The sequence below is a fragment of the Psammomys obesus genome, unplaced genomic scaffold (genome assembly GCF_907164565.1).
Source record: "Psammomys obesus unplaced genomic scaffold, mPsaObe1.curated_primary_1811, whole genome shotgun sequence".
NCBI classification, from domain to species: domain Eukaryota; kingdom Metazoa; phylum Chordata; class Mammalia; order Rodentia; family Muridae; genus Psammomys; species Psammomys obesus.
In genome coordinates this window covers 32,791,834-32,816,286 of record NW_026585797.1, presented here as the reverse complement: position 1 = coordinate 32,816,286, position 24,453 = coordinate 32,791,834, and the positions used below count along the sequence as shown (strand labels likewise).

At 42.4% G+C, this 24,453-nt stretch overlaps 1 protein-coding gene and 1 non-coding gene across 2 annotated transcripts in view; both read left to right on the top strand.

Moving 5' to 3' along the window:
• Positions 1-865: 865 nt before the first annotated feature.
• LOC129670864 (small nucleolar RNA SNORA17) lies at positions 866-997 on the top strand. The gene has a single exon (XR_008719272.1). It is a non-coding gene; the product is annotated as a small nucleolar RNA SNORA17 (small nucleolar RNA).
• A 12,141-nt stretch (positions 998-13,138) lies between these two features.
• Slc35f1 (solute carrier family 35 member F1) overlaps positions 13,139-24,453 on the top strand; it is a 413,451-nt gene continuing 402,136 nt past the window's right edge. The window contains exon 1 of the mRNA XM_055599458.1: positions 13,139-13,805. Coding sequence (XP_055455433.1) covers positions 13,639-13,805 — 167 coding nt within the window. The 5' untranslated portion in view covers positions 13,139-13,638. The remainder of the gene's footprint in view (positions 13,806-24,453) is intronic.

Here is a 24,453-nt window from a genome sequence, read left to right as displayed (position 1 = left end):
ACCAAAGGGGAATAATAAATAATGATATGAAATATGTATTAAAAAATTGCAGAGTTTTCCAAAACTAAACCAAACTAAAGTAGATGTTTTAAATCACTTCAGTTTTCTTTAAAAGAAGCAAAAACTTAGTTTATTAAAAAATACAGGCATCTATATGGGGGTATATATATATATATATATATATATATATATATGTATATATATATATGTATATATTCTGCATTACCGAAACAAGTAAGTTTGAATTATAAAACTTCATTCTAACTTCTTTCACCAAACCATTTTCCATCATACTAGTTACCCTCCTGGTTGCTGGGAAAAATTCTTGATAAAGAGCGATTTAAGGCAAGAGGGGCTGCAGTTTACAGTCTGCAGGCTGAGGGAAAGAGTCCATCCTGGTGCGATGGTCATGGAAGCAGGAGTTTGGAGAGGGTGGTCCTATTTTGTCTATGGTGAAGAAGCAGAGAGAGGCGAATATTGGTGCTCAGGTTGATTTTTCCTTTTTATGCAATCCAGAAACCCAGCCTTTTTTTTTTTTTTTTTTTTTTTTTTTTTTTTTTTTTTTTTTTTTTTTGTCACTACCTGCTTACTTTTGGCAGTGCTGCAACTCACAGTCATGGTGAACCTTTCTCATTTCACAGGATGTGATCTGTACAGCCTCTCACAGACACTCCTGGCTGGGTCTCTCCTCTTTGATCCTAGATCCTGCCTGGTGGACGATATTAACAATCATGCCAGCTCTTTACACTGCTCATGCCGTAGTTCCTTTCTCGTTAGTCACAGAAACTTCTCATAAATAGGGTACTCAAACTTTAAATTATTTTGAAAGTTTTATGATGGTGGTGTGCGTTTTGAAATTGCTCAAGCCGCCCCTAGAGGCATTTCAGGCCTGGCTGCTGTGTCAGATGTGCGTCAGTAGGTGGCAGAGAGGAGAAGAGGCCATGTCTGTGCTCCGTGTTCTGACTGCGAACATCTGAATGATCAGTAGCCTAACACTCCTTAAGAAAAGCGAGCATAAGATGACCTCCAGACGAGTGCCAGGAGGCACTGACAAGGAGCTAGCCTGAGACGCCCATCAGTCCACCGCTAGGGGCCCCAGACAAAGAACTACCATGCGGTCACCACCAGATCTGCCTCTAGGCAGGCCTGGATGGAGGGCCAAACCAGAGACTAGAAAAACCCCAGTCTGGGACTGCACCCCACTTTCGCAGGAGTGAGCCCAAGACAGAGACACTTGCACTCAGGAGAGCAGTCCCTGAATGTGGGGGTTGCAGATGAGCTGCTTCTGGGGGCACGAGTGTGGGAGAATCAGCGGGTCGACCAGCTCAGACATCTCTCAGGCCCAGATCCAGGACTTTTAATTGGCCCAACCCAACATCTACCCTATTGATGAACTGATGGAGTGTATGAAGAGGCTAGTCCTACAAATCCAAAACCACAGAACGTCCATGACACAGGGCAGCAACAGTATATGCAACAGGAGTCCCAGCGAGGTTCCAATATTGATAGAGTAACAGACCTTGGAGGCCTCATACCAGACCAATGAGTCTCTGCAGTGAGCATTTACAAGCAAAGAAGTGTGGACAAAAGGGTATATTGTGGAACACACTGTGACACACTGCAGCTTCCACAAGATTTTTTTCCCTCTGTTGTGGTGGGGGCGGGGGGAGATTGCAAGGGTGGGTATAAGGGGAGGAGGGAGGTGAGTGGGATTGGAGTACATGATGTAAACTCTACAGAGAACCAATAACGAGTTAAATAAATTGTTCAAAATAAGAAATGAATGTAAAATAACAACTATACAATATTGCATATGTTTTTATGAGGTTCTGTAGTAAGACTGTAAAACATATGAGTAAAATGAATTTTTATTAGCCTCTTATGTGAATGAAGTCATTTCTTATGTGTAGGAAAATAAAAATATGCAAGGTAGCTAGGGTTTATAGGAGCAATTTCTCTTTATATAAAAGTCAACTTGTTAAGGGAGGTTTGGGGCTTTTCTTGACCTTTTCCTAACTTCAGTAGGCAGCATATTGTTCAGGTAATATGTCCTTGCATTCTATTTCCATTCCATCCTTAAATAATGTCCAGGAGATGACGCCTAGTTCCAGATGAGCAAAAACTCACAACACCCATCTAATTTTTTTTTGTACATGTATTAGAAAAGTAGGTAGAAATGCTTTAAAGATAAAAAGAGCTTAGAGATACAAGAAAAATTATCACTGGTTTAAAGGGCGGCCATTCACCTATTTAATGTTTACAATACAATTTTGAAAGGTATACAGTAGGCAATGACTTACTCTCATTGATTTTCAACAGCCCATTGGCTTGTATAAGCCTAAAAGGGAAAGAAAAATCTACTATATTGATCTGAAAGGATAAACTTCAGTTTTAATTTGCAAAGTGAAAACAAAAAGAAAAACCAAGTTTGGTGGTGATCTAGCTGAGAGGGTAATAGAAAGAAGACCCCACCTTTGATGAGGAAAATGAAGAAATTGGAAGTGCAGAACGTGAACAGCGCGAAAGAGGCAAATTATATTCTTTGTGCCAAGTCAGGGTATACTCCTGAAAAATCCCATGATGAAGCTCATCAGGGAAATGACTCACAAGTGGAAGAAAAGGTTGAGTACAAGCTGAAACACTGTCTTGCTTCGAAAGAACCCGAGAAAGTTTGCTGAAGACTTGGTCTGAGATGGGCTGCAAAAGCGTGCCGAAGCAAACTGTGCATCATAGCACCTTTTGTACTTCCTGTAATTTTTCTCTTCTGTGGAATGATATAGTTTCTCCAGTAATATTCTGGATATCTAGGCATGTAAATAAAAGAGAAGATGCACTAAATTTTAGCCTTCATTTTCAGGTGTTCAATTTTAGCGTGATATTTGAGCCCTTAGTTGCTTGCATCTGTAAGACCATATTTGAATTACTTCCTGGAGAGTAGAGACATGGCCCACCAGTTAAGAGTGTTTATTGCTGTTGTCAAAGACCTGAGTTTACTTTATAGCACCCACATCCAGTGCCTCACAACTATCTATTATTCTACAAGATTCCTCTGGCTTCCAAGGGTACCTGCACTTGAACTCACTTTAAACGGATTAGGTCTTCTGGTACTATGTTGTGTAGCAGTGGTAAGAGCAGATATTTCTAGCTTGTTTTGGACATTTAATTGTAAACTTCACTATCGGTTGGTTTATTTGTTTTTGTAAATAGTCTTTCATAGTTTGGAAATTCTTTTCTCTTAAACCTTTTAAAACATTTACTGCATTTACTCTATCATCTATCTATGTATCTATCAATCTATCATCTATCTATGTATCTATCATCTATCTATATATCTCTTTATCTATCATCTATCTATCTACGTAATCTATCATGTATCTATTTATTTATTTATTTGTGTGTGCTTGTGCGTTTGTGCTCACGCATATGCCTGTGGAGTTTAGAGGCTAGCTTGCAGCAGCTGGGTCTCCACTTCTACCATGGTGGTCCTTAAGATTGGACTCAGGTCATCAGACTTGATGGAGAAGGTGTTACCCATAGGGCCATCTCTGCAGTCCCACAACCCTGGGGCCTGTCCTTCAGCTATTTGATCATTCATATATGCTAATTTTTGTCAATGTCTATAAAGATTTTGTTCTTCATTCTATTAGTGAGATAAATGTTACATGAACTGACTGTGAGATGTTAAGATAATCTTACATTTCTAGAATAAATCCTGCTTAGTTATTATGGGATTTTGAATGATAGCTTTTTTTTTTTTTCTCAAAAGCATTAAGATTTACTCTGGAAGGCAATCTAAAAGGCCAGCACACCAATTTTATCATGTCCAATTTTGACTCTAAGCTCTATTAGAGCTGAAATGTTTATCTTTAGTTCATAAGCGTAGTCCTTAATGCTGTGGCCTGGTTCCTCATACCAAGATGTCTAGTGTATGGATTCCCCTACCCATCTATTTAATATCTGAAATTTAGCAATGCTCTACAATGGCTGGGCATAAATGCCAGTCTATAACCTAACCCTGATCTTACATTGTTTTGCTGTTTTTGAAATCTCTGTTTAGCAGCTTCCTTCCCTGGGTTTCCACTTTTTATTAAAAAAACAACAACAACTAAGTTTATTAATTAAATTGATGGCTACCATACTAGACTCAATGTTTGTGTTTCAGATACCTAAAGCTTTATGTTAGCACACTAAGTGGCTAGATGTTCAAGAGTCTTGACAGCATTTGAGCAGCTTTCTTTTCATGGTTCCTTAGAATCCTGCAAAACACTGTTTCAGCTCATGAATTGACTTTGAATGCAGATAATAAGTATATTTGAAGTACTCAGCCACAGATGAAACATTTATGTCACATGCTCTTTCCCCAAAGTAGGGAACATTAGGGAGGAGGAGCCAGAAAGAGTGTAAGAGCCAGAGAACAGGGAAGACTCTTGAGAAACTGTATTTTTTGGGGGCACAATAGGGATGTCACACTGAGTAATTCACAGCATCTGTGGTTGCCTGGCCTATACGTGCACATGATACCAGCCAGTCAACATTCCAGATGGGTGGGTGGGGGAGCTCGTGAGGTCCTACACTCAGCTGAGGAGCTGTTGGAAGTTAATGGCTTCTTTAGAGAGGTAAGTAAGTTAGTTTTCTTCAGGGGTACATTACCTGATAGGCTGAGTATGTTCCAGTGGGTGGCTCCCAACCATGGAAATACTGGCAATGCTAATTGGATTCATTTGGACTCAGTGGAATCCCTCCCTCTCTCCCTTCCTCCCCCTGCACCCTCTGTGTATGTTCAAGAGGACAAGGAGTTGGTAAAGGAATATGATGGAGTGCGGTGGTTTGAATAAGAATGGTGCTCATGGCTCCATTCTTATTTGAATGGTTAATCATCAGGGAATGGTACTATTTGAAAGATTTAAAAGGATTAGGAGGTATGGGCTTGTTGGAGTGAATGTGGCCTTGTTGGAGGAAGTGTGTCACTGAGGGTAGGCTCTGAAGTTTCAAAAGCCCATGCCAGGCCCAGTGTCTGTCCTCTCCTGCTGCCTGTGTATTTGGATGTAGAGCTCTCAGCTACTTCTCCAGCACCATGTCTGTCTGTATGCCATCATATTCTAAGACAGGGGGAGGGGAGGGGCTAGGGGAAAGGGTGGTCTGGGAGGAGTTGGATGGATGGGTCAGGAATAGAAGAATAAAAAAATATATGTATAAAATTTTCAAAAATGAATAAAATTATTTCATAAATTTCTTAAAAACAGAGTTAACTTTGAGGGGAATCTTCAGAGACTTGCCCTCTTAGGTCTGGTGAGTTTTGTTGTTTGTGATTTCTTATTTTGCCCACTAAATCCAAGTTGCGTCTCTTAAGTTTCCATTCCTGCCACTTCTACCCATTGAGATTGTTTCAGTGATTAGGCATTGTACCACTTCACTTTAATTTGTAGATGCCTCAGGACTAAAGACAGGATACATGTGGGGTTATAAGTGCTTGGTTGTCTTTCATTTGAGACAGGGCCTCATTTCTTACTCTGGCCTTGGACTCTGTTTCTTACTGTCACCACTTTCCACGTACTGCGATTACAAGAACAGACTTTTACATCTGGCCCCAAATATTGTTTTCTGGCACCAAGGACTGAGCTCAGGGCTAAGCACATGCTAAGCACGTTTTCAATCAGTAGGTTTTGTCTTTATCCCATATCATACTTCATTTCATATGTGTTTCCTGTTCCTAAAAATCACTGCATTGGCTTCTGGGTAAGATCTGAACCATCTTTTAGAATTGTTCAAGGGGAGGATATACCAATACTATGTACCCACATGCCCAGTCAACCATTTAACAAAAAAATACTTTTGATGTTAAATTCTTTATATATCCTTTATTGATCTGCATAAGTCCTAAAATAAATTCCTTACTATTTCTTTTTTTATAGATCAAGGCATTGATACTCAGGAAGTTCAAGAGAAATGCTTTGCTTACAGTTGACTCATCCAGGAAAAAATACTAAAAATGGAACTGACAGTATTTGGACCCTGTTTCTATTGTAACAGTCTACCTAGCTAGCCAAGAACTCAGCATATAAGTAACACCATATTTTGCACTAATATTTTATAAACTTAATTGTTTAGAGGGACATGATGTTATAAGCAGAAGATGGTAATTGAGTTTTATATGAGACTTTTGTTTTCTCTATTCACAGATAAAATAGTGAAAATTTCTGGGGTGTACCACACATCACTTATTTTCCATGCTGAGGTCAAACCAAGGCCCTTCCAAATAAGCTGTTCTTCCACCAGCAATGTTCCCTAGTCCTCAACAGACAATTTTGCTGTATACTTATATATTAAAATGTTTTTCATTCACTGAGGTAACTGATCCTGTAGAACCAATTCTTTCAAGAAATAAGAGTGTAGGTATTTATGATTCACAGAACCTAAATAGTTGCTTAGTACTGAGAAAACATTTACTATTTAGTAACAGAGACTTACTATATTATCATGACAATGATATTCACCTACTATATTTTATCTATCTATCTATCTATCTATCTATCTATCTATCTATCTATCTATCTTATTTTTGCTTTTTCGAGACAGTTTCTTTGTAGCCTTGGCTGTCCTGAACTAGCACTGTTGACAAGGCTGGCCCTGAACTCACAGAGACCTGCCTGCCTCTGCCTCCCAAGAACTGGAATTAAGGGAGTACAACACCACCACCCAGCTACCTACTGTACTTTTATAGACTTCATAAAAATGCTTCAATACTGGCCAGGCAATGGTGGTAGATGCCTTTTTAATCTCAGCACTTGGGAGACAGAGGCAGACTATATAAAGAAATCCTGTCTCAAAAAAAAAAAAAAAAGAAAAGAAAAGAAAAGAAACAAAGGAGGAAAGACAGAATATAGATATTCATATTTCTTTCCTCCCCTGTATGCTATCATTGGGCTTTCACGCTCTAAAACTATCAAAGCCTCGTCTGCTCCTTCAAAATTGTATCTCATCCACAAGTAATGAGACACTAGTATCATTTTTTCGAGCCTATTATCTGGAGCCAATTATAACCTTCTGAATCTTTTGAGTTTACCCCAGAAAAGCAAGTTTCCATAATGCAAAACAAAAATTTATATAATCATGTAAAAACACAGTGTAAAATGTGTGACATCTTGCCTCCTGTTGCTTATTGTCTCCTTCTCTGTTGTATGAATATCATATCCATGATAACCATTTACAAACTATTTTAATTGATGACAAATGGGTGCTTATGAAAGTTCTGTGCTAATGTCTCAATTATTTTATCCATTTCTTGGATTTAAATGTAACGACCATTCTCTTCTTCTTTTCTTTCTCTCCATATCTTTTTTTGTAATCTTTCTCCTTTACTCATGATGAGTTTAATCAGGTGAATAAAAACCCTGAAACTATCTAGATGCTATAAGTTCAATTGTGAGTGTGTGTTGGTTTTAATAAGAATGGTTCCTATTGGCTCATAGATTTGAATGCTTAGTCATCAGAGAGTGGCACTACTTGAGATATCCTAGATTCAGAAGAATTTTGGTAGAGGAGATTTAGAAACAGCTTCTTTTGTATAGTGTCGTGTGGCCACTCCCATGTAGATTGATAATGAAAGGGAGCAAGCTGAGCAAGGAAAAATACAAAATGTACAGTTTGAGGAGAGAAGGAGCACCAGAAAGTATAATGGAGCTAATTCCAGTCCTCAAGGAAATATAATTTTTAAAGAAAAGTCAAGCCAGACACAGTGGCCCATGCCTGTAATCCCAGAACTCAGGGAGGCAGAGGCAGGCAGATCTTTGTGAGTTCAAGGCCAGCCTTGTCTACAAAGCAAGTCCAGGACAGCCAAAGCTACATAAAGGAACCCTGTTTTGAAAACGAACAAATAAGCATCCACCCCTCACCCCCCCAAAAAGAAAAAAGAAAAAAAAGGAAGGAAGGAAGAAAAAGTCAGATGCTAATGGGAATAAGCATGGAGTGGTGAGCTCAGGGTAAGATCCCCACCCAGATAAGCCTCCAACTTGTGAAAAGAAATTAAAGAAAAATCTAAGCAGTGAAGGAAACCAACAACAGAAGACTGATAGAGGTATAATTGAACAAGGGTACAAATTCCAGTCCCAGCAAGCAGCAGCACTTGGCAGCTTTGACCACTTGGTGCTGGCTTTAGAGTCAAGGATGCAAGGGAGGAGTTGTGAAATCTCCTTCTGCAGCAAAGACAAACTGCTGAGGTCAGGTGTGTGCCAGGGGTGTCCCTTTATGGAGGTCCAGAAAGGCCATTGTGTGAAGCTGTCAAGTTGAAGGCTGGATTGCGTTGGAGACTTCAAGATGTTGGAGATGCCAGACATGGGGGATACATGCCAAGGAAAGCTGGTAACAGGGAGTGGCACCAGCCCAAGACAGAAAAGTGCATCACAGTCAACAAAGCTGAACTGAGTTGGAGATCTGAAGATTCTTTGACATCAGACTTGGAGTTGAAGTTTGGAGTTTTCCCAGATTGTTTTCATTCTTGCTTTGGTCCGTATTTTCTCACTATGCTTCCTCACCTACCACATTTGAAATGGAACTATATATCATTTGTATGCAGGGAATCTTATGAAAGAAGGTAGAGAGAGAAAGACCTGAAGGGGACAGGAGCTCCACAAGGAGAGCAACAGAACCAAGAAATCTGGACCCAGGGGTCTTTTCTGAGCATAATACTCCGACCAAGAACCATGCATGGAGATAACCTAGAACCTCTGCACAGATGTATCCCATGACAGCTGAGTCTCCAAGTGGGTACCCTAGTAAGAGGAGCAGGGACTGTTCTGACATGAACTCAGTAGCTGGCTCTTTGATCACATCCCCCTGAGGGGGGAGCAGCCATTCCAGGCCATAGAGGAAGACAATGCAGTCAGTCCTGATGAGACCTGATAGACTAGGGTCAGATGGAAGAGGAGAGGAGGAGGATCTTTTCTATCAGTGGACTGGAGGAGGGGCATAGGAGAAGAAGAGGGAGAAAGGGTGATAGATGAGGGAAGGGGCTACAGATGGGATACAAAGTGAATAAAACGTAATTAATAAAAATTAAAAAAGTATGTGATCTGTTTTTTGATTTTGATTTTATGGGGATTATAGTTAAGAGATTGCATGAGTCCCAGAAGAGACTTTGAACTTTAGCCTTTTACATAGTATTGATACTCTGATAGAGTACAGGAACTTTCAAAGTTGACTGAATTTTTTTTTTTTTCATATCAATATGGCTACAAGTCTATAGGGCCAAGGAGTGGTTTGAGTAAGAACGATACCGATAGCCTTATATATTTGAGTGTTTAGTCTTCAGAGAGTGACACTAGTAGGAAGGATTAGGAGGTGTGGCCTTACTGGAAAAAGTGTTCCACTAGGGGTGGGTGGGCTTTGAAGTGTCAAAAATACAAGCTAGAACCCATGTATTTCTTCCTGCTGTTCATGCATCTTGATGTAGAACTCTTGGTTATTTCTCCAACACCGTGTCTGCCTGTGTGTTGCCATGCTCCCTGCCACGATAGTCATGAAATAAACCTCTGAAACTATAAGCAAGCTGCAAATACACATTTTTTATGAGTTACCTTGATCACGGTATCTCTTTACAGCAATAGAACATTTACTAGGACAGTGTTTGTGTGTGTTTGTGTATGTGTGTGAGATTCAATCAGACATGCTGAGTGTAATGTAAGTTTTGGTTCTTGGTGAACTCAGTTATGTTATGTAGATACATTTTTGTTTTAAACCCAAGTGTGGGATTTTAATTGGGTTATAGTTTTTCCACAGTTGTTAATTGTTAAAAGTCAAAATGACTTTTGCCAGCTGGTAATGGCCTTCCACTTGCAGCACAAAGAGGGCCATGATCTAGGACTCTGAGGATAAAAATTGAGAGCCCAGAAAGAGAAGGCATGGTGTGTGGTGTCGGCATGTGGTGTGTAGTCATTTGGAAAGACCACAGAGATGGACGGTGTGATGGTTTGGAGCAGACAGATGGAGAGAAATGCTTCAGGGAGCAGAGGGCTTGAAGGAGACTGCTGGGCACATTTGCTGTTGACCAAGATTGGTATAGCCCTAAAAGACCCATTGACCCTAAACAGCGAGAGAAGTAAAGGAGTCTGGGCTCCCTCTCCCCACTAACCTTTGTCCTACCTAGAGGTTGGAGGGGTTTGCTGGAATAGAGGTAGAGGCCTAAACACCCCCAATAAAGTATAATTTAAACATGATCACTACAAGAGAGAAAGAAGAATATTAAGAAAATGACAAGGAGGATATATGAGCCACTTGGCATTTGTAGCACCATAAGCTATCGAGGCAGTTCCTTAGTAATTTGGCCTCAGGTACTTTTGGATCATGACTCAGACATTATTCTCACTGTGATGCACAAGTTTACTGTAGACTGAACAAACTAGTCAAAATGCCAGATGGCCCAGAGGTCTGGACTTTAGGCCAAACTACGCACATCCTTCCATGAGGTAAATGACTTCAAAATGAGCAACACTTTACAAAGGGGTAGTTGAGTTAATTGCCGACTTTTGCTTCCTTAAGGAATTCAACAGGATTAGTGTGTGTCTTCAGAACTTCCCAGGTAATGTAATAGTACAGGAGGAAAAACTACTGAATGGACGTTTTGCGACAGCATCAAGCCACTGACTTGATGCAAGGGAGTTGTAAGGTGATAGCTTATGGACCTATATGGCACCACGAAGAGTCATATTGTATCCCCCACCCTTACCCCAATTTGATAAGAAGTCATGGATAATATATTTTGAGACAAGAGACAAGCAGCACTCTTGTAGCAGGAAAGAGGGACAATGACTTTCCCGTATCTTTTCTGTTTAATTCCATGTCAGATTTGCTGCTGTGATATTTGCACCTTTGACATCCGTTCCCCCATCTCTTACAAGCTACTTAGCTATTTAAGAGTTGAGTGTGTAACACGGAATCCGAGAGGTTCCGCTCATCTACTATATGAGACAATACAAGGTGTTTTCTGGCAGGAGTTGAGTTTTTACCTTGAACTAGTTAGGGTTACTATTGCTCTGAGGAAAGACCATGACCAAAAGGAAGTTGGGGAGGAAAGGATTTATTTGGCTTACACTTTCACACTGTAGTCCTTCCCTTCGGGAAGTAAGGGCAGGAGCTAAAACAGAACAGGAGCCTAGGGGCAGAAGCTGATGCAGAGGCCACAGAAGGGTGCTTCCTGGCTTCCTTGCCAAGGCTTGCTCAGCCTGCTGTCTTATAAAACTCAGGACCACCAGCCAAGGCATGCCACACTGACAATGGACCAAGCCCTCTCACATCAACCACTAATTAAGAAAATGCCTTACAGGCTTGCTTGCCTGATCTTATGAGGGTATTTTCTTAACCGAGAGTCCCTCCTTTCAGATAACTCTTGTGTTGAGTTGACATTAACCAGCCAGCACCACCTCTTATCTCATCTCCTGACTGTTGTTTTCTCCCTTCCTGACTCAGTGGGGCTGTAGAAATTTGGGTTTAGCAGTCCCTCTAGAGAAATGACCAGATATATATGCGGACACGAAGTGCAGCCACAGGACTGAGTTTCGATATGCCAGGAACATTCAAAAGGAATTGAGCCAAGGAATTGACAAAAGAGGGCACTGAAGCAACCAGTTATTCAAGGAAGACACCTGAAATGACCATAAATGCTGTTTTAATAGAGACAATCTTACTGAGATTTGTTGCCAGGTCCAGCTGAAATTCATTTTACTCATCCCTGCTATTTCGGAAGTTCCCCAAGGGCAAAACCATTGCAATCTATTGGAATTTTAATGTTCCCAAGGTTACAAGCCTTGTTCTTGTTTGTAGCAGTTCTTACACCTGTCCTGAAAATCTGGGGTGAACATTCTAGAATGAAAACTCAGTGAGAAGGCATAGGGTGATGTTCTAATTATAAAACAGCAAATGTGCCAATTTGGGTGGAATTTTGTAGAAAGGGACCCTAGGGATAGTTCAGGTAGAAACTGGGTTTGACAGATACTTAAATATAGACTGGAGAGGTGTTGTACATGTCTATTGATCCAGTTTTTTTTAAGAGGACCCCCAATATTATAAAAGGGACTGGCTTTTCCCTCTCACCCACTGCCCTCTTTCCCTTCTTTGAGAATATATAATCTACTTTTGAATGTTATTTGGCCCTGAACATCCTAAACAGTAGTTGTATTTGCTAGTCTCCAGAGCGTTTAGATTCAGTGGCATCATCAACGTGCTTTTGTGTGAACAAATATACCTGTTAAACTTACTGCGATCAATTCTCCATTCTGCAGAGAAGCGGAGAAAAATCTTAAATGCATATCATTTTCGTTGCAAGATCCTTTCACAGGCAATCTAGATAAGGGCATTTGAGAAAATGTCCAGAGTCAATTACTGGTTGAAATGCAGATCAATAGGTTTAAGGAATGCCCCGGACAAAGTCTGTTCGGTAGGAAGTAGGCTTGATCAGGGATAACACAGTTATCCCTTTCACAGCTCGAAGACCTTGCAGGAGCCATTAGGCTCTCCTGATGAGTGGTTTACTTCATTCAACTCTTACAACGACCCTGGGAGACTCGTGAGTAGCCTTGCCCTAGAATTTAAGAAACTGCCTGCCATCTGTCTCTCTGTTTTCTTCAGAAGCACCTTTAGATTAGCTGGCTTTCCTTTCACTGGGCTCAGTCGCCTAAACGGAGATGTTTTGGGGATGACTTGGTTTGCTGTTCCCAGTTGCCAGAATGCATCTTTTTTTCTTCTTCTTTTGGCGAGAAACTGTTTTTCTTCCTATTTCCTCCAGGTCAATTCTGATGAGCGTACCTGTGATTATTTCGGGTGCTCCGTTTGGATTTGTTACCTGGACCAACAGCTTTTTCTATGAAGTGCCGCTGTCCCGGACCCGAGGTGCTGGATTCCGCAGAGCCTCCGCGGAAGCAAGAAGAATCCGCCTCAGTTTCAGAGAGAGGTGCTGCCCTGTGTTGCCCTAAAAAGACAAAATCGCTCACCACCAGTCACAGCATCCGAGATCTAGGGTCTCTCTGGACGCCAGGAGGTGCCTCCGGAGCGCCCTCTGGCGAGAGCAGAGAGCGCCTATCCAGACCCCCACCCCGCGCCCCCCTCCGCCAGCAAGGCGCCCCCGCCCGGCGCTCCAGGTTCACTCTCGGTCTCTCACTCCGTGAGACACAGACGGCAGCTTTCCGAGCGAACCCGGCACCAGCTGTAGCGGCGCCACCACAACTGCTATCGCCAGGACAAGCCCCAGGCACTCGAGGGAAGAGGATACCCAAGAGCCCCGTTCCTCTCTCTCTGCACGGTCCTCGGAGTGGACCCGGCAGCCCCGGGTGCCCGCCGACCCCCTTTGCAAGCACTTGGTGGGGTGTGCCAGGACTTGGGTCGCAGCTCGGGAAGAGCCCGGGAAGGAGGCGGCGGCGGGCCCGGAGCGAGGGTGTGAAGCCAGGACTGGGCAGCAAGCCGGAGAGCCCTGCGCTGGGAGGAGGCGGCCGGAGCCGCGGGTACCTCCCCGCTTCGTCGCTTGGAAGGCGGCACCGCCTCCCGGGCCCGGGCTGCTCGGCCGGGTCCTCTGCGTGTTCCCGGGCCCGGAGCCCGCGCACTATGTGCGGGGCAGCGTTCTGAGAGCCAGCCGCCGCCGCCGCCTCCGCAGCGATGATTCCTCCCGAGCCTCCACAGCCCCAGCTGCAGCCGCCACCGCCGCCGGCCCCGCCGAACCATGTGGTGACCACCATAGAGAACCTGCCAGCGGAGGGCAGCGGGAGCCTGTCCGCCTCCTCCCGGGCTGGCATGCGCCAGAGGATCCGCAAAGTGCTGAACAGGTGAGCGCAGGAGCCCAGCGGGGACGCCGGGTCCAGGCGCTGCGGGCGCCCAGCCCGAGCTCCCTCCTCTCCCCATCGGACGTCCCCGAGGTCCTTTGGGACTGGGTCCGGGCCAGGGGAGATCCGTGAGCCGGGGCGAGCCCTCCCCGAGCTGATGGAGAGGCCGCGGCAGCTTTGTCCTGGCGCCGGGATTCCCAGAGTGGCGGGGCTGCGGGCAGGTCCGGGGAGCGAGTTGGGGAGAGGTGGGGTTGTTCTACCTGCGGCTGCCCTGTGTGTGTCCACACTCACACCTCGCATCCTCTCGTCGTTTCACTTCCCCTCTCCACTCTTATCCCGGCTTTGCGCTCTGGGGACTCCTAAAGATGGCCTGGGCGGAGGCGGGAAGGCGCCGGGGCTGCGGTGATGGCATGGAAGTCGCCAACCTCGCTCTGTCTTTTGCTCCGCCCTGGTGTCACCGACTCCCCTCCCCAGGGGCATAGGGTCCTGGTGAGGAACCCCTTACCCCAGACGGAAGGGGAAAAAACACTTCTTCTGTCCGGACACTCGGGTGGCCGCGGAGACTCTTGGTGTCTTTGGAGCAAGGAAAAAGGCTAGAGGCCTCGGCCAGACCGGAACAAAGTGCAAAATATTGCGGGAAGGGTGTGAGAATCAGATGCCTACTTACTCTGCTCTGAAGCTGAGCCCCAGGATCTCCCTGGCCTCTGGTGCCGGAATCTGCCTAGTGGGTTTTCAAAGGACAGGCATGTTTTAGGATGAGGATCCTCGAGTACCCTCCCTCCTATTGTACCTTCTCTCAACAGTGATGTGAAAGGGATTTCTGCTACTTAGCTAACTTAAATGATTGATGAGCTGATAGGCACCATTCAGGTAGCCAGTTGCCTGAGTGTGTGGGTTTCAACGCTTCTGTGGGGTAATCCTTCTGATCGCATTATTCACACATGTTTCTGTGTGGTACTGTTTTTGGTAGCAGAGATTCCCTGATGAACTCACAAGGGGCTGTTTTGGGTTATAAAGCTCTGCTGAGAGCATGAATATATGTAGAGATATAACTTGAGAAATATTTTTGTTTGGAGACAGTGGTTGTATATACTATTCAAAAACTGCTTGTTAAAATTTGTTTATAATAACTCACTTATAAACAGTTCTGTCTAATATCAAACAAGAATTTCACTCTTAAGCGAGACATGAATTGGCAATAGGAAGTCCAGTTTTACCTTGTTATTTGTAGCTTTGGCTTACAAATCCACAAACATTGCAATTAGAAGATGATTTTTTTAAGAGACAGAAGAAACAGGCAGCATATTATGTGTGTACCCAGTTTTATGTGAGTATCTAGTTTTAAAATCTCTAATATTTTAAGCAGAATACACTTTAAATTATTAAATTACTGTGTTCCTCATCAAAGTAGAAAGCACTGATTCCATGGTTCATTTACTAAGTTACTATTAAGGTTACAGTGGTTGTACTGCATATACAGTGAATCTTAAAATCCAGAAGGATAAACTCACAGAGGTAGGTTTGAAGGGACTTGGGCAGTTATCATTCTTTTGCTTCTACCTAGCTGCGGGACTAGTGGCAGACCCATTTATCGTCTTTGACATCGGGCTCTTCATTTGTAGAATGTTTAGTGACACCTGTAACTATACTCACCTGTCTCAACTCCCTGTCATATCATGATTTGGAGAATTAGATAAGACTGAAGAAAGAAACCACTTTGGAAAATGGAAAGTTCTAGATATCATTTATTCAGCCTAGGTTTGTTGCCCAAGACAAGTTTACGAGAGCAATACACATGACTTTCATGGGTAGAGTTTTGAGTTTACTGAGATGTGTGATGTGTGGCTTGACTGGGATTATTTTCTGTGTACAGAGGAGAAACTGAGACATGGGTTGGGTTAATGACATTTCTGTCTCAGAAATATGGGAGGAAACCCTAGACTTATAATGTTTAGACTTAAATAACAACATTTTATTTGTCTCTCAAGCTCTTCAAAAATTGCAAAATCCTTTTTTATATAATAATAACTTTCCCTCATTCTTAAAAAGCCAATGGCACATTATTCTTTTGAAAAAGGATGTCTTTAAGATGACTGAAGACAACCTGATGGAATAATTTTTGTTTGCATGATGGGCTTTTGTGCCGGGATTGATTCAGGAGATTAGTGGCAGCTCCTGAACGACCAGGTTCCCTCCGATGGGTAGAGCGTGATTGGTGGGGATTAACAGTGCTTACATGTTGTTCTTCCTGTTGAGCCATCGTGGAATCTAACTAAAAAGTCAGCTCGTTGGGGCCTATTTATAATCATCTTTGTTTATTTACTAAAGTCTCAAGATCCAGTCTTATTTTCTCTACTCTGCCTCCTTTCCCTTCTTCTCTCTTCTCTCTCCCTAATACATCTACGTCCTTCACCTGTATTGCCTTAGTCACACAATGTTGTTAGCTGTTCCTTTGCATCTATCCCTGGCATGTACCAACTTCACTCCTAAAAGACTTTCATTTCAAATCACAAGCTCTAGCCAATGTAAAACAAACATACAAGCCACCACCACCACAACAACAAAAACCCAAGCCAACCAAACAGAAAACAAAAGCAAAACAAAAAACCAACCAACCAACCAACCAACCAACCAACCAACTAACCAATCAACCAAGTCAATAAACAAAAACCTGTCCAATGGAATACTACTCAGCTATTAAAAACAAGGAAATCATGAAATTTGCAGGCAAATGGATAGAATTAGTAAAGATCATCCTGAGTGAGGTAACCTGGACCCAGATAGATACACCTGGTATGTACTCACTTATAAGCAGATTCTAGCCATACAGTACAGGATAGACATACTACAATTCACAAATCCAAAGAAGATAAGCAACAAGGAGGACACAAGGGAGGATGCTTAAATCTCACTCAGAAGAGAAAATAGAATAGACAGAGGAAGCTACTGAAGAAGGGAACAAGACAGGAGCCTAGCAGAGTTGTCCTCTGAGAGGCTCCACCCAGCAGTGGATCGAAACAGATGCTGAGTCTCATAGCCAAACATTGCATGAAGCATAGGGAGTCTTGTGGAAAAGTGGGAAGGAGAAGGACCTGAAGGTGCCAGGAGCTCTTTAAGAAGACCAACGGAGCCAACTAACCAGGACCCAGAGGGGCTTGTGGAAACTGAAGTACCAACCAAGGCCCAAGCATAGAATGGACCTAGGGCTGTTACACAGATGTAGCAGATGGGCAGCTCAGGTTTCATGTGGTTTCCTAGTAAGGGGAGCAAGAGCTGTCTCTGACATGGACTCTGTTTCCTGCTTTCTGATCATTTTCCCTTGGCAGAGCTGCCTTGCCAGACCACAGGGGAAAAGGACTTCCTCAGTCCTGATAGGACTTAATGAGTGGGGTGGGTGGGTGGGTGGGGAGGATAAGAGGGAGGGGGCTGTGATCGATCAGGATATAAAGTGAATAAATAAATTAATTAAAAATGCTCGTCCAACATTTGGCATTAATGCAGAGTTGGTAGCATTCTCTTGCTGTGAGTTGGTGGAGGAACCTCTTTGTTTCCTGACTAGGGAGCAGCTCTAACCATCTCCTTGGGGATATTGCTGAGTGACAGGCAAGCCTGGTTAGTCTTGGTTTGAGCTACCTGGCAACCAGAAAATTGAATGCAAACACATCAGATGTCTGTCTATACACTGTCCACTCAGGGACAGTTAAAGAGAATTAAAATACTAACTGATACTTAACTAATGGCATTTAGAATTAAAATACAATATGAACATCACAAGAACATCCATCTTGTAGAATTGTGCATCAATTTCTTTCCTTGGCGGTGTGTCATCTATTGACTTTAAACATGCATAGAGCTAGATTGCTGTATTTTGTATAAGAGAATTAGGGCATCTCACCAGTGGTCTAGTCTCCTGAGTAGCAAGTAGAATATCATACTATACAAGACTAATGAAAGAGGAGGTGCTGGGTAATTCTTTTTTTTTTTTTTCCCTTAACCAGTGAATAGTGTCATATCCTTTCTCTACTCAAAATTATTTTAGAGATAGGGTACAAGAAATAGAAGATGTTTTAAATGCTGGATTGATAATTACTTTTTGATTTTAAAGACAGAAAATTATGTATTGATATAGACAGACAAGGAAAAATTATGCCTGACTATTCTAAAGTTACTTTTTGTTTTTATAGAAGAGTAGTATTTATTATCCTGCCACAAACAAGCAAGATATAATAAAAAGAAAACATTTCAAGGACAACAGTGGATAACCCTTTCACAGAAACTGCTGACTAAGTAGATTTCTTTGAAACAAACAGGAGTTGGCACTAGCTATATATTTAAAGTGGCAACGAGTTTCCTCCAAAATGATTAGTTAATAGAATGTCAGTTAAAATGAATGCTTTGTACATAAAAGCTTTTATAGTACTTTTCTTACTTTAGCATCACTAATTCCTAGTTTTTTGGTCCATTTTCTTCTCAATAAAACAATTGTTGGGTTATGTGGGATAATGAAGCTATCTGTGAATTTTGAATCTTTTGGTTGAGATGTTTAGTCATTTGGTGGAAGTATTGGTGTCTCGGGTCATCTAGAACTGATTTTCGACTTAAATTTTTATTTTACTAATTTTCAAGCTTTGGATGCTTTTGAAAATCGTAAACCAAAGAGCATTAAGGGAGAAGAATGCAGGAAAATTGTTAGAGAGCCTGCATGAAATTCAAGCCAAACCTGGATAATTACATGTGAGATGGGTCAACGTGGTTACACAATCTTTCTGTGTCGCTTACAAGGCAGACAGAATGAATGCTAACTGATAGAATGGTTGCCCTGGAATAAGGTTTTTGCATAAACATTGGATTAGATTCAGCCCTTGAAGACAGTATAATGTACGCCATACTTTCTTATGAAGTTAGAAGTTAAATATTGTTAATGAGGTTCTGCCTCAAGCTGATTCTTCTAACAGATGTCAAAAATAAAAGGGGAAGATCAACTCATAATGAGGATATTGGACACAAAGTAACCCAAAAGAAACTGGATGATTAAAAACAAACATTTGCAGGATCAGTAAAGAGGGTCTGAAGGATGCACTTATTTTTAACTAAAAGGATGAATTATCTTTTAAAACGATCGTCTAGAACTTTTGTATTTGTGCACAGTGCTTGAGTGAATGTTCAGTAAAGGAATATTTGGTTTACCTAGGTAAATATGATTCATGTCAGTCCAAGTAATTTATGTGTAACCAGACAGACATATATTTGCTTTCATCTTTTACTTCATCAAAATCTGTTAGCACCATAGGGCCATCTGAGCAGATGCCATTCTTGCAACTCACTGCTGCAGGTATAGATGCTACAAGCAATTGATCTGGCTGTCTAGGTAACTTGGAAGTTGCTTAATGCAAGGGATGCTATCTTATTTGGCCATTATTTATCCTAAGAGTAAAAGGCAGAATGTATCACTTTTATATTTTTGTTTGATAGCAGGCTAATGAGGATTTACTGTATATTGTTCAAATACATTATAATTTGTTGTATATCTAAAGGAGTATGACTAAAAAGTTAAACTCTATTTGGCATATGGAAAAAATCCATAAATATTTGATATGTTTCTTGACTGTCAAGAACATATATGACTACATAGTCATTTGTCCTAAGCAATCATTATGTACTGGAAGGCTCAAATTTGACTGAACTGTATTTTTGGAGTGGAATTGATGATTCAGTTCTCACTGGGGTACTTGGCATGCACATTGATATTGAGAATGTAATGTTATAGTCTATATCTGAATTGTCTTACGCAAATCTCCATTGGATGCTTCCAAATTTCTCTCTCTCTCTCTCTCTCTCTCTCTCTCTCTATATATATATATATATATATATATATATATGTATGTATATGTGTGTGTGTGTGTGTGTGTGTGTGTGTGTGTGTATGTATGTGTGTGTGTGTGTTGTTCAATGCTGAGATAGTTTTCTTTCCGTTGTCATAAAAAACAATTTGAACAAAAGCAGCTTAGGGGAGGAAAGGGTTTATTCACCTTACCCTTCCAGGTCCCAAGCCATCATTGATAGAAGTTATACCAGAAAGTTAAGAAGGATCTGAAGAGGAGGGAGGGGTCTATGATTGGGATGTAAAGTGAATGAATGAATAAATTAATAAAAAAAGAAGGATCTGAGACAGAAAGCATGGAGGAACTCTGTTTACTGGCCCATTTTCTGGCTTAAGTTCAATCGGCTGTGGTTAAACATCCTGGGAGCACCTACCTAGGGCTGGTATTATCCACACTGGGCTGGGTATTCCTGTATCAATTAGCAATCAAGACAGAGTTCCACAGAGGTTCTCATGAGCCAGTGTGGTCTAAGGTTCTCTCTAAAGTAACTCCAATTGTCAACTTGACAATAAAAACTAACCAGGACAAATGCTCTAAGTTATGTAGTTCTTGGCTACATAGCTAGACCTTGTCTAGCACTAACTAACAAAAAGACAAACCAACCAACCAACAAACAAAAAAACCCAAACACTCCCAACTCCCAATCCTAAACAAGAGGTAAAGTTTTCTGAAAATATTAATGTGCTGACAGTCCACAGGCAACTCTTCTGGAGTTTGACATATGTTTGTGTGTTGCAGACAGTGGAGATGTCACATATGACAAGACCACACAGATCAGTGAGCACAAGGACTGGATACTTTGGTATGCAGCATGATGTAATTGAATGTGGCTATTTGAGTTAAAATCAGCATCCATTCATTCAGACAGCGATTCCAGTTCTTATGTTTAATACCACAGAACATGTTTTTATACCACAGATCATTATAATATGTCCTTTTTAAATATTTGTTGTTGTCCTTTTCTGGATGGGGAAACACACTGATATGTTCACCTTGCTAAGCTCCTTGTAAGACCACAGAGGAGGGAAATGGTGGCAGGCTGGGCACAAAGCAAGAGAGGTTACAAATGGTATTTGCCCTTGGCATTGAAAGATAAGCAGGGTAGAGGCATTTATAAGAAGAGGAGACAAAGAATGAGCTGTGTGTGGAGGTCAAAGATTGGGGAAAAACATGGAGTTTCCTGTTTGAAGACATTACAGGATGAGAAGGATAAAGGGTGTGGAAGTGACTAGGACTAGAATTGTGGGATGAGGTACACATATAAAAAGCCTAAGGTGCTAAGATAGTAGTAAGACTTCACTTTATTGATTATTATTATGTTATTGAGTAGAGAAATAGTAGGTTCAGAGACATGTTTCTACATTATATTCTGGGCACAATCACTAGGCCAGAAGTCAAGAAAGGGCCTGGAGTTGGGGGTCAGTTAGGAGACTGATACAGCTCTATAGGGGGGGTCAGTTAGGAGACTGATACAGCTCTATAGGGAGAAGAAGGAGATGGGTGTCTACACGTCATGGAGGCAGTTGGAATGGAGAGGGAAGGGCAGATTCTGGACCAGGGTGAGGGAACTGATCAGGAAGAAACCTGACATGGCTGGATCTTAGCTTATGTTCAGTACTGAATTGCTCAAACTTGATTAGAAAATTCATTACAGGAGAGAGGGTTGCTCCTTAGGAATGAAGGCGTCTAGGATGCTAAGTGAGCCAGAGAGGCAGTCAGAACACAACCAGCTACACAGAGCACTGCATATATAACAGTGCTGGGCCCCAAGCTGTGCTAAGGACAGAAGTGAAGAGAAAGCATTTAGAAATGCCTGCAGGGCTCTGATAAAGCACATCTCTGTTTTGTTCTAAAAATTTCAGAGACCGTGTCCTGTATTTAATTTTGTTTTTTTTTTTTGCCATTTAATTTTCTCTTATAGTTAATTTTTATTATACTTTACAACTATATGGCCTGCCCTGAGTTGAAAACTTTTTAGTTTTGCAGCAGAAAGTCTGAGAATTGCAGGTCTCTGCTGGCTGTCTAACCGGGAGCAACAGGGAGTCCGGTTTTTGGAAGCTTGTCTAATCCCAGGTGGGGGCATCCTCTGAACGAGTCCTGCCTCTGCGAATCTGACACATTAGCTGGTTGTGTGGAGTATTATCATTTGGCTCTTAAATGTCCCCCAGAGTTCACGTACTAAAGGTTTTTTCAGTAACATTTGGAAGGTGGTAGAAGAGTTAATCAGTGAGACAGAGGGGAAGAAAGATAGGTCTTTGAACAGGATATTTTAACTCAGTTCCTCTCTCCCTTTCTCTCGGTTTCCTTCTTGCCATGAGGTAAGCAGCTTCCTCTGCCCTGACTCCCCACCATGGTGTACTGCCATGAGGTGGTATAGTGAAGCCCCTCAAAGCACGATCCAAAACACATCTTTCTTCCTTATATGTTGTTTAGCTCCAGTATTTTGTCACGAAGGCAGACAGGCAGGTAGTAGGGAAAGCTGACAATTGAGCCACTAAGCAACATGGCCTCAGATGAATGACTTAAGGATCCTTGCCTGAAAGCCTCCTTACCCCCTGGAAACTATCCAGAAGTGAGAGAAGGTAGAGAGCAGCAGCTCTTTTCTTTAGCATGGGCTGTTAAATGGAGAGTACTATCTTTTAGGAATCTTAAGAGTAGAACAGAACAAGTCCATATATGAGAAGGTGGGTGAATGTTACCTGGAGGTCCACATATGTGCCTAGATCATCGATTCCACTTTATCTCAAATTCTGAGAAGCAAAGACTAGGTGCCAGTCAGCCATTGAACAAGTAATTACTAAGTCAATGGAGAAGATGATATAGACATTGGCCATTCTTCGGGAGACAAGGCAGCAGAGGACTCCACTTTTTTTTTTATAATAATTTTTATTTTTTATATTACTCACAGGTTATTTACTTTGTATCCCAGCTATAGCCCCCTCCCTCATTCCCTCACAATCTCACCTTCCCTCCCTCATCTCCTCCCTGCCCCTTTCCAAGTCCACCGATAAGGGAAGACCTCCTCCCCTTCCATCTGACCATAGCTTATCAGGTCTCTTCAGGACTGGCTGCAATGTCCCTCTTCTGTGGCCTAGCAAGGCTGCTCCTCCCTCCGGGTGGGGAGGGGTGTTGAAGAGCTAGCCATTGAGTTCATGTCAGAAATAAGACTCCACTCTTAAATAGGCTAAAAATAGTGGGTGGGGCAAAAAAAATAAACAGCCACTTGTCAGTGATAACACGGCATGCTAATACTAGGCATAGAATTGAATGACGCAACATGGCATGACAGAGTGGCAATGGAACTTTAACATGGGTGGACCGAAGAGGTCTTGCTCTTGTGACATGGACCCTAATCAGAGTAACCAAAGGAACTAGTCACTGGAGGCATAGAAGGAATGGCATTCTAGGTAGCTTTGATGAGCTGAACAAGCATAATGAACTGACAGAAAGGAAGACTGGAGTACAAGAATCAGACGCTACTGAGAAGAAAGACGGAAGAGACAGGTAATGTCATTTTTAAGTGGGATGGAGAACATGTGAGCGATTTTGAACAGAATGGGCATTGGGTAAAGCTTGACAGGGTCATGTGGGCTGCTGTTGGAGAATGGATCACAAGGGAGGTCTGTGCTGTGGAGGAAGGGCATGCTGGGAGCTGAACTGGGCAGGAGCAGTGGAGATGGGAAAGATGGAGAGCACGGGAATGATTTGCTTCAGGCTGTAGAGCCTTTGGATTGACTGAATGATTTTGCAGGCTAGCCAAGGGAAAGGAATATATAAAAAACTCCCAACTTTGGATGCTTAAGCAATTCGGGGGTGATAGTACCATCTTGAGAGCAGAGAAAGACAGCTGGGGAACATGTTTGTGGACAGGAAACTGGAGTTTATTTCTTCCAAGTTGGGTTAGAGAAGTCTAGTGGGAATGCCAAATGAAAGCTGAAATTCTGGGCAGAAATGGGTGCTTGGAACTTTGGATATGGAAATCCAGGTCTACCTGAAAGGCAACGTGTGGAAGCAGGTAGAAAGATCTGGAGAGCACACCACCCTTTAGAGTTAAAAGGAGGAGGCCCCAGCCAAGGGAGGACGAATTAAAAGTAAGAAGCAGACCAGGGGAATATGATGTCCTGATGCTCAGAGAAGACATTATCAGCAGGACACAGTAGGGCATGGGTTGTGATGAGAGTCCACGAACAGAGATATGTCCAATGGTTTGGAAGCATAGAAGGCCTCAGGGTCTGTGGCAGCACAGGATCAAAAGATCAGTGCTAACGGGAAACTTGGTTTGGAATGGCCTGGTCAAAGTGACAGAGCAAAGCTGTTGAGAAGTTTTGCCTTTGAAAGGAGGGTTACTCTCTAATAACAGGTCCCTGGGCTTGTGGCAATGCCTGCTAGAGAAAGAAATTGCATGTGCAGTATGGAAGGAGATGAAGGCTAAGGAGAGTCTAGAGAAGGCCCGGGGGAAGGACTAGGCCCAAGAAGAGGGAATACTCTGTAAGGTGAAGGTGTGCGGTGGGGAGGCTGTGCCCTGGATTCAGTGGTGGGAAAGAAAGTCAGCTTCTATCAGGTGGCTTCTCTGCTGGAGAACTCCAAGGCAAAATTTCAGTTGTGAATGGAAGGTGCCGGGTTCTGGGGAATGGGTGGTGGGTGTTTGTACACAGAGAAGTGGGTGAGGAAGGAAACATACTGAAGTGTTATGTGTAAATGTGACATTTGTGGTCGGGATGCTGTGTGTGTGTGTGTGTGTGTGTGTGTGTGTGTGTGTGTGTGTGTGT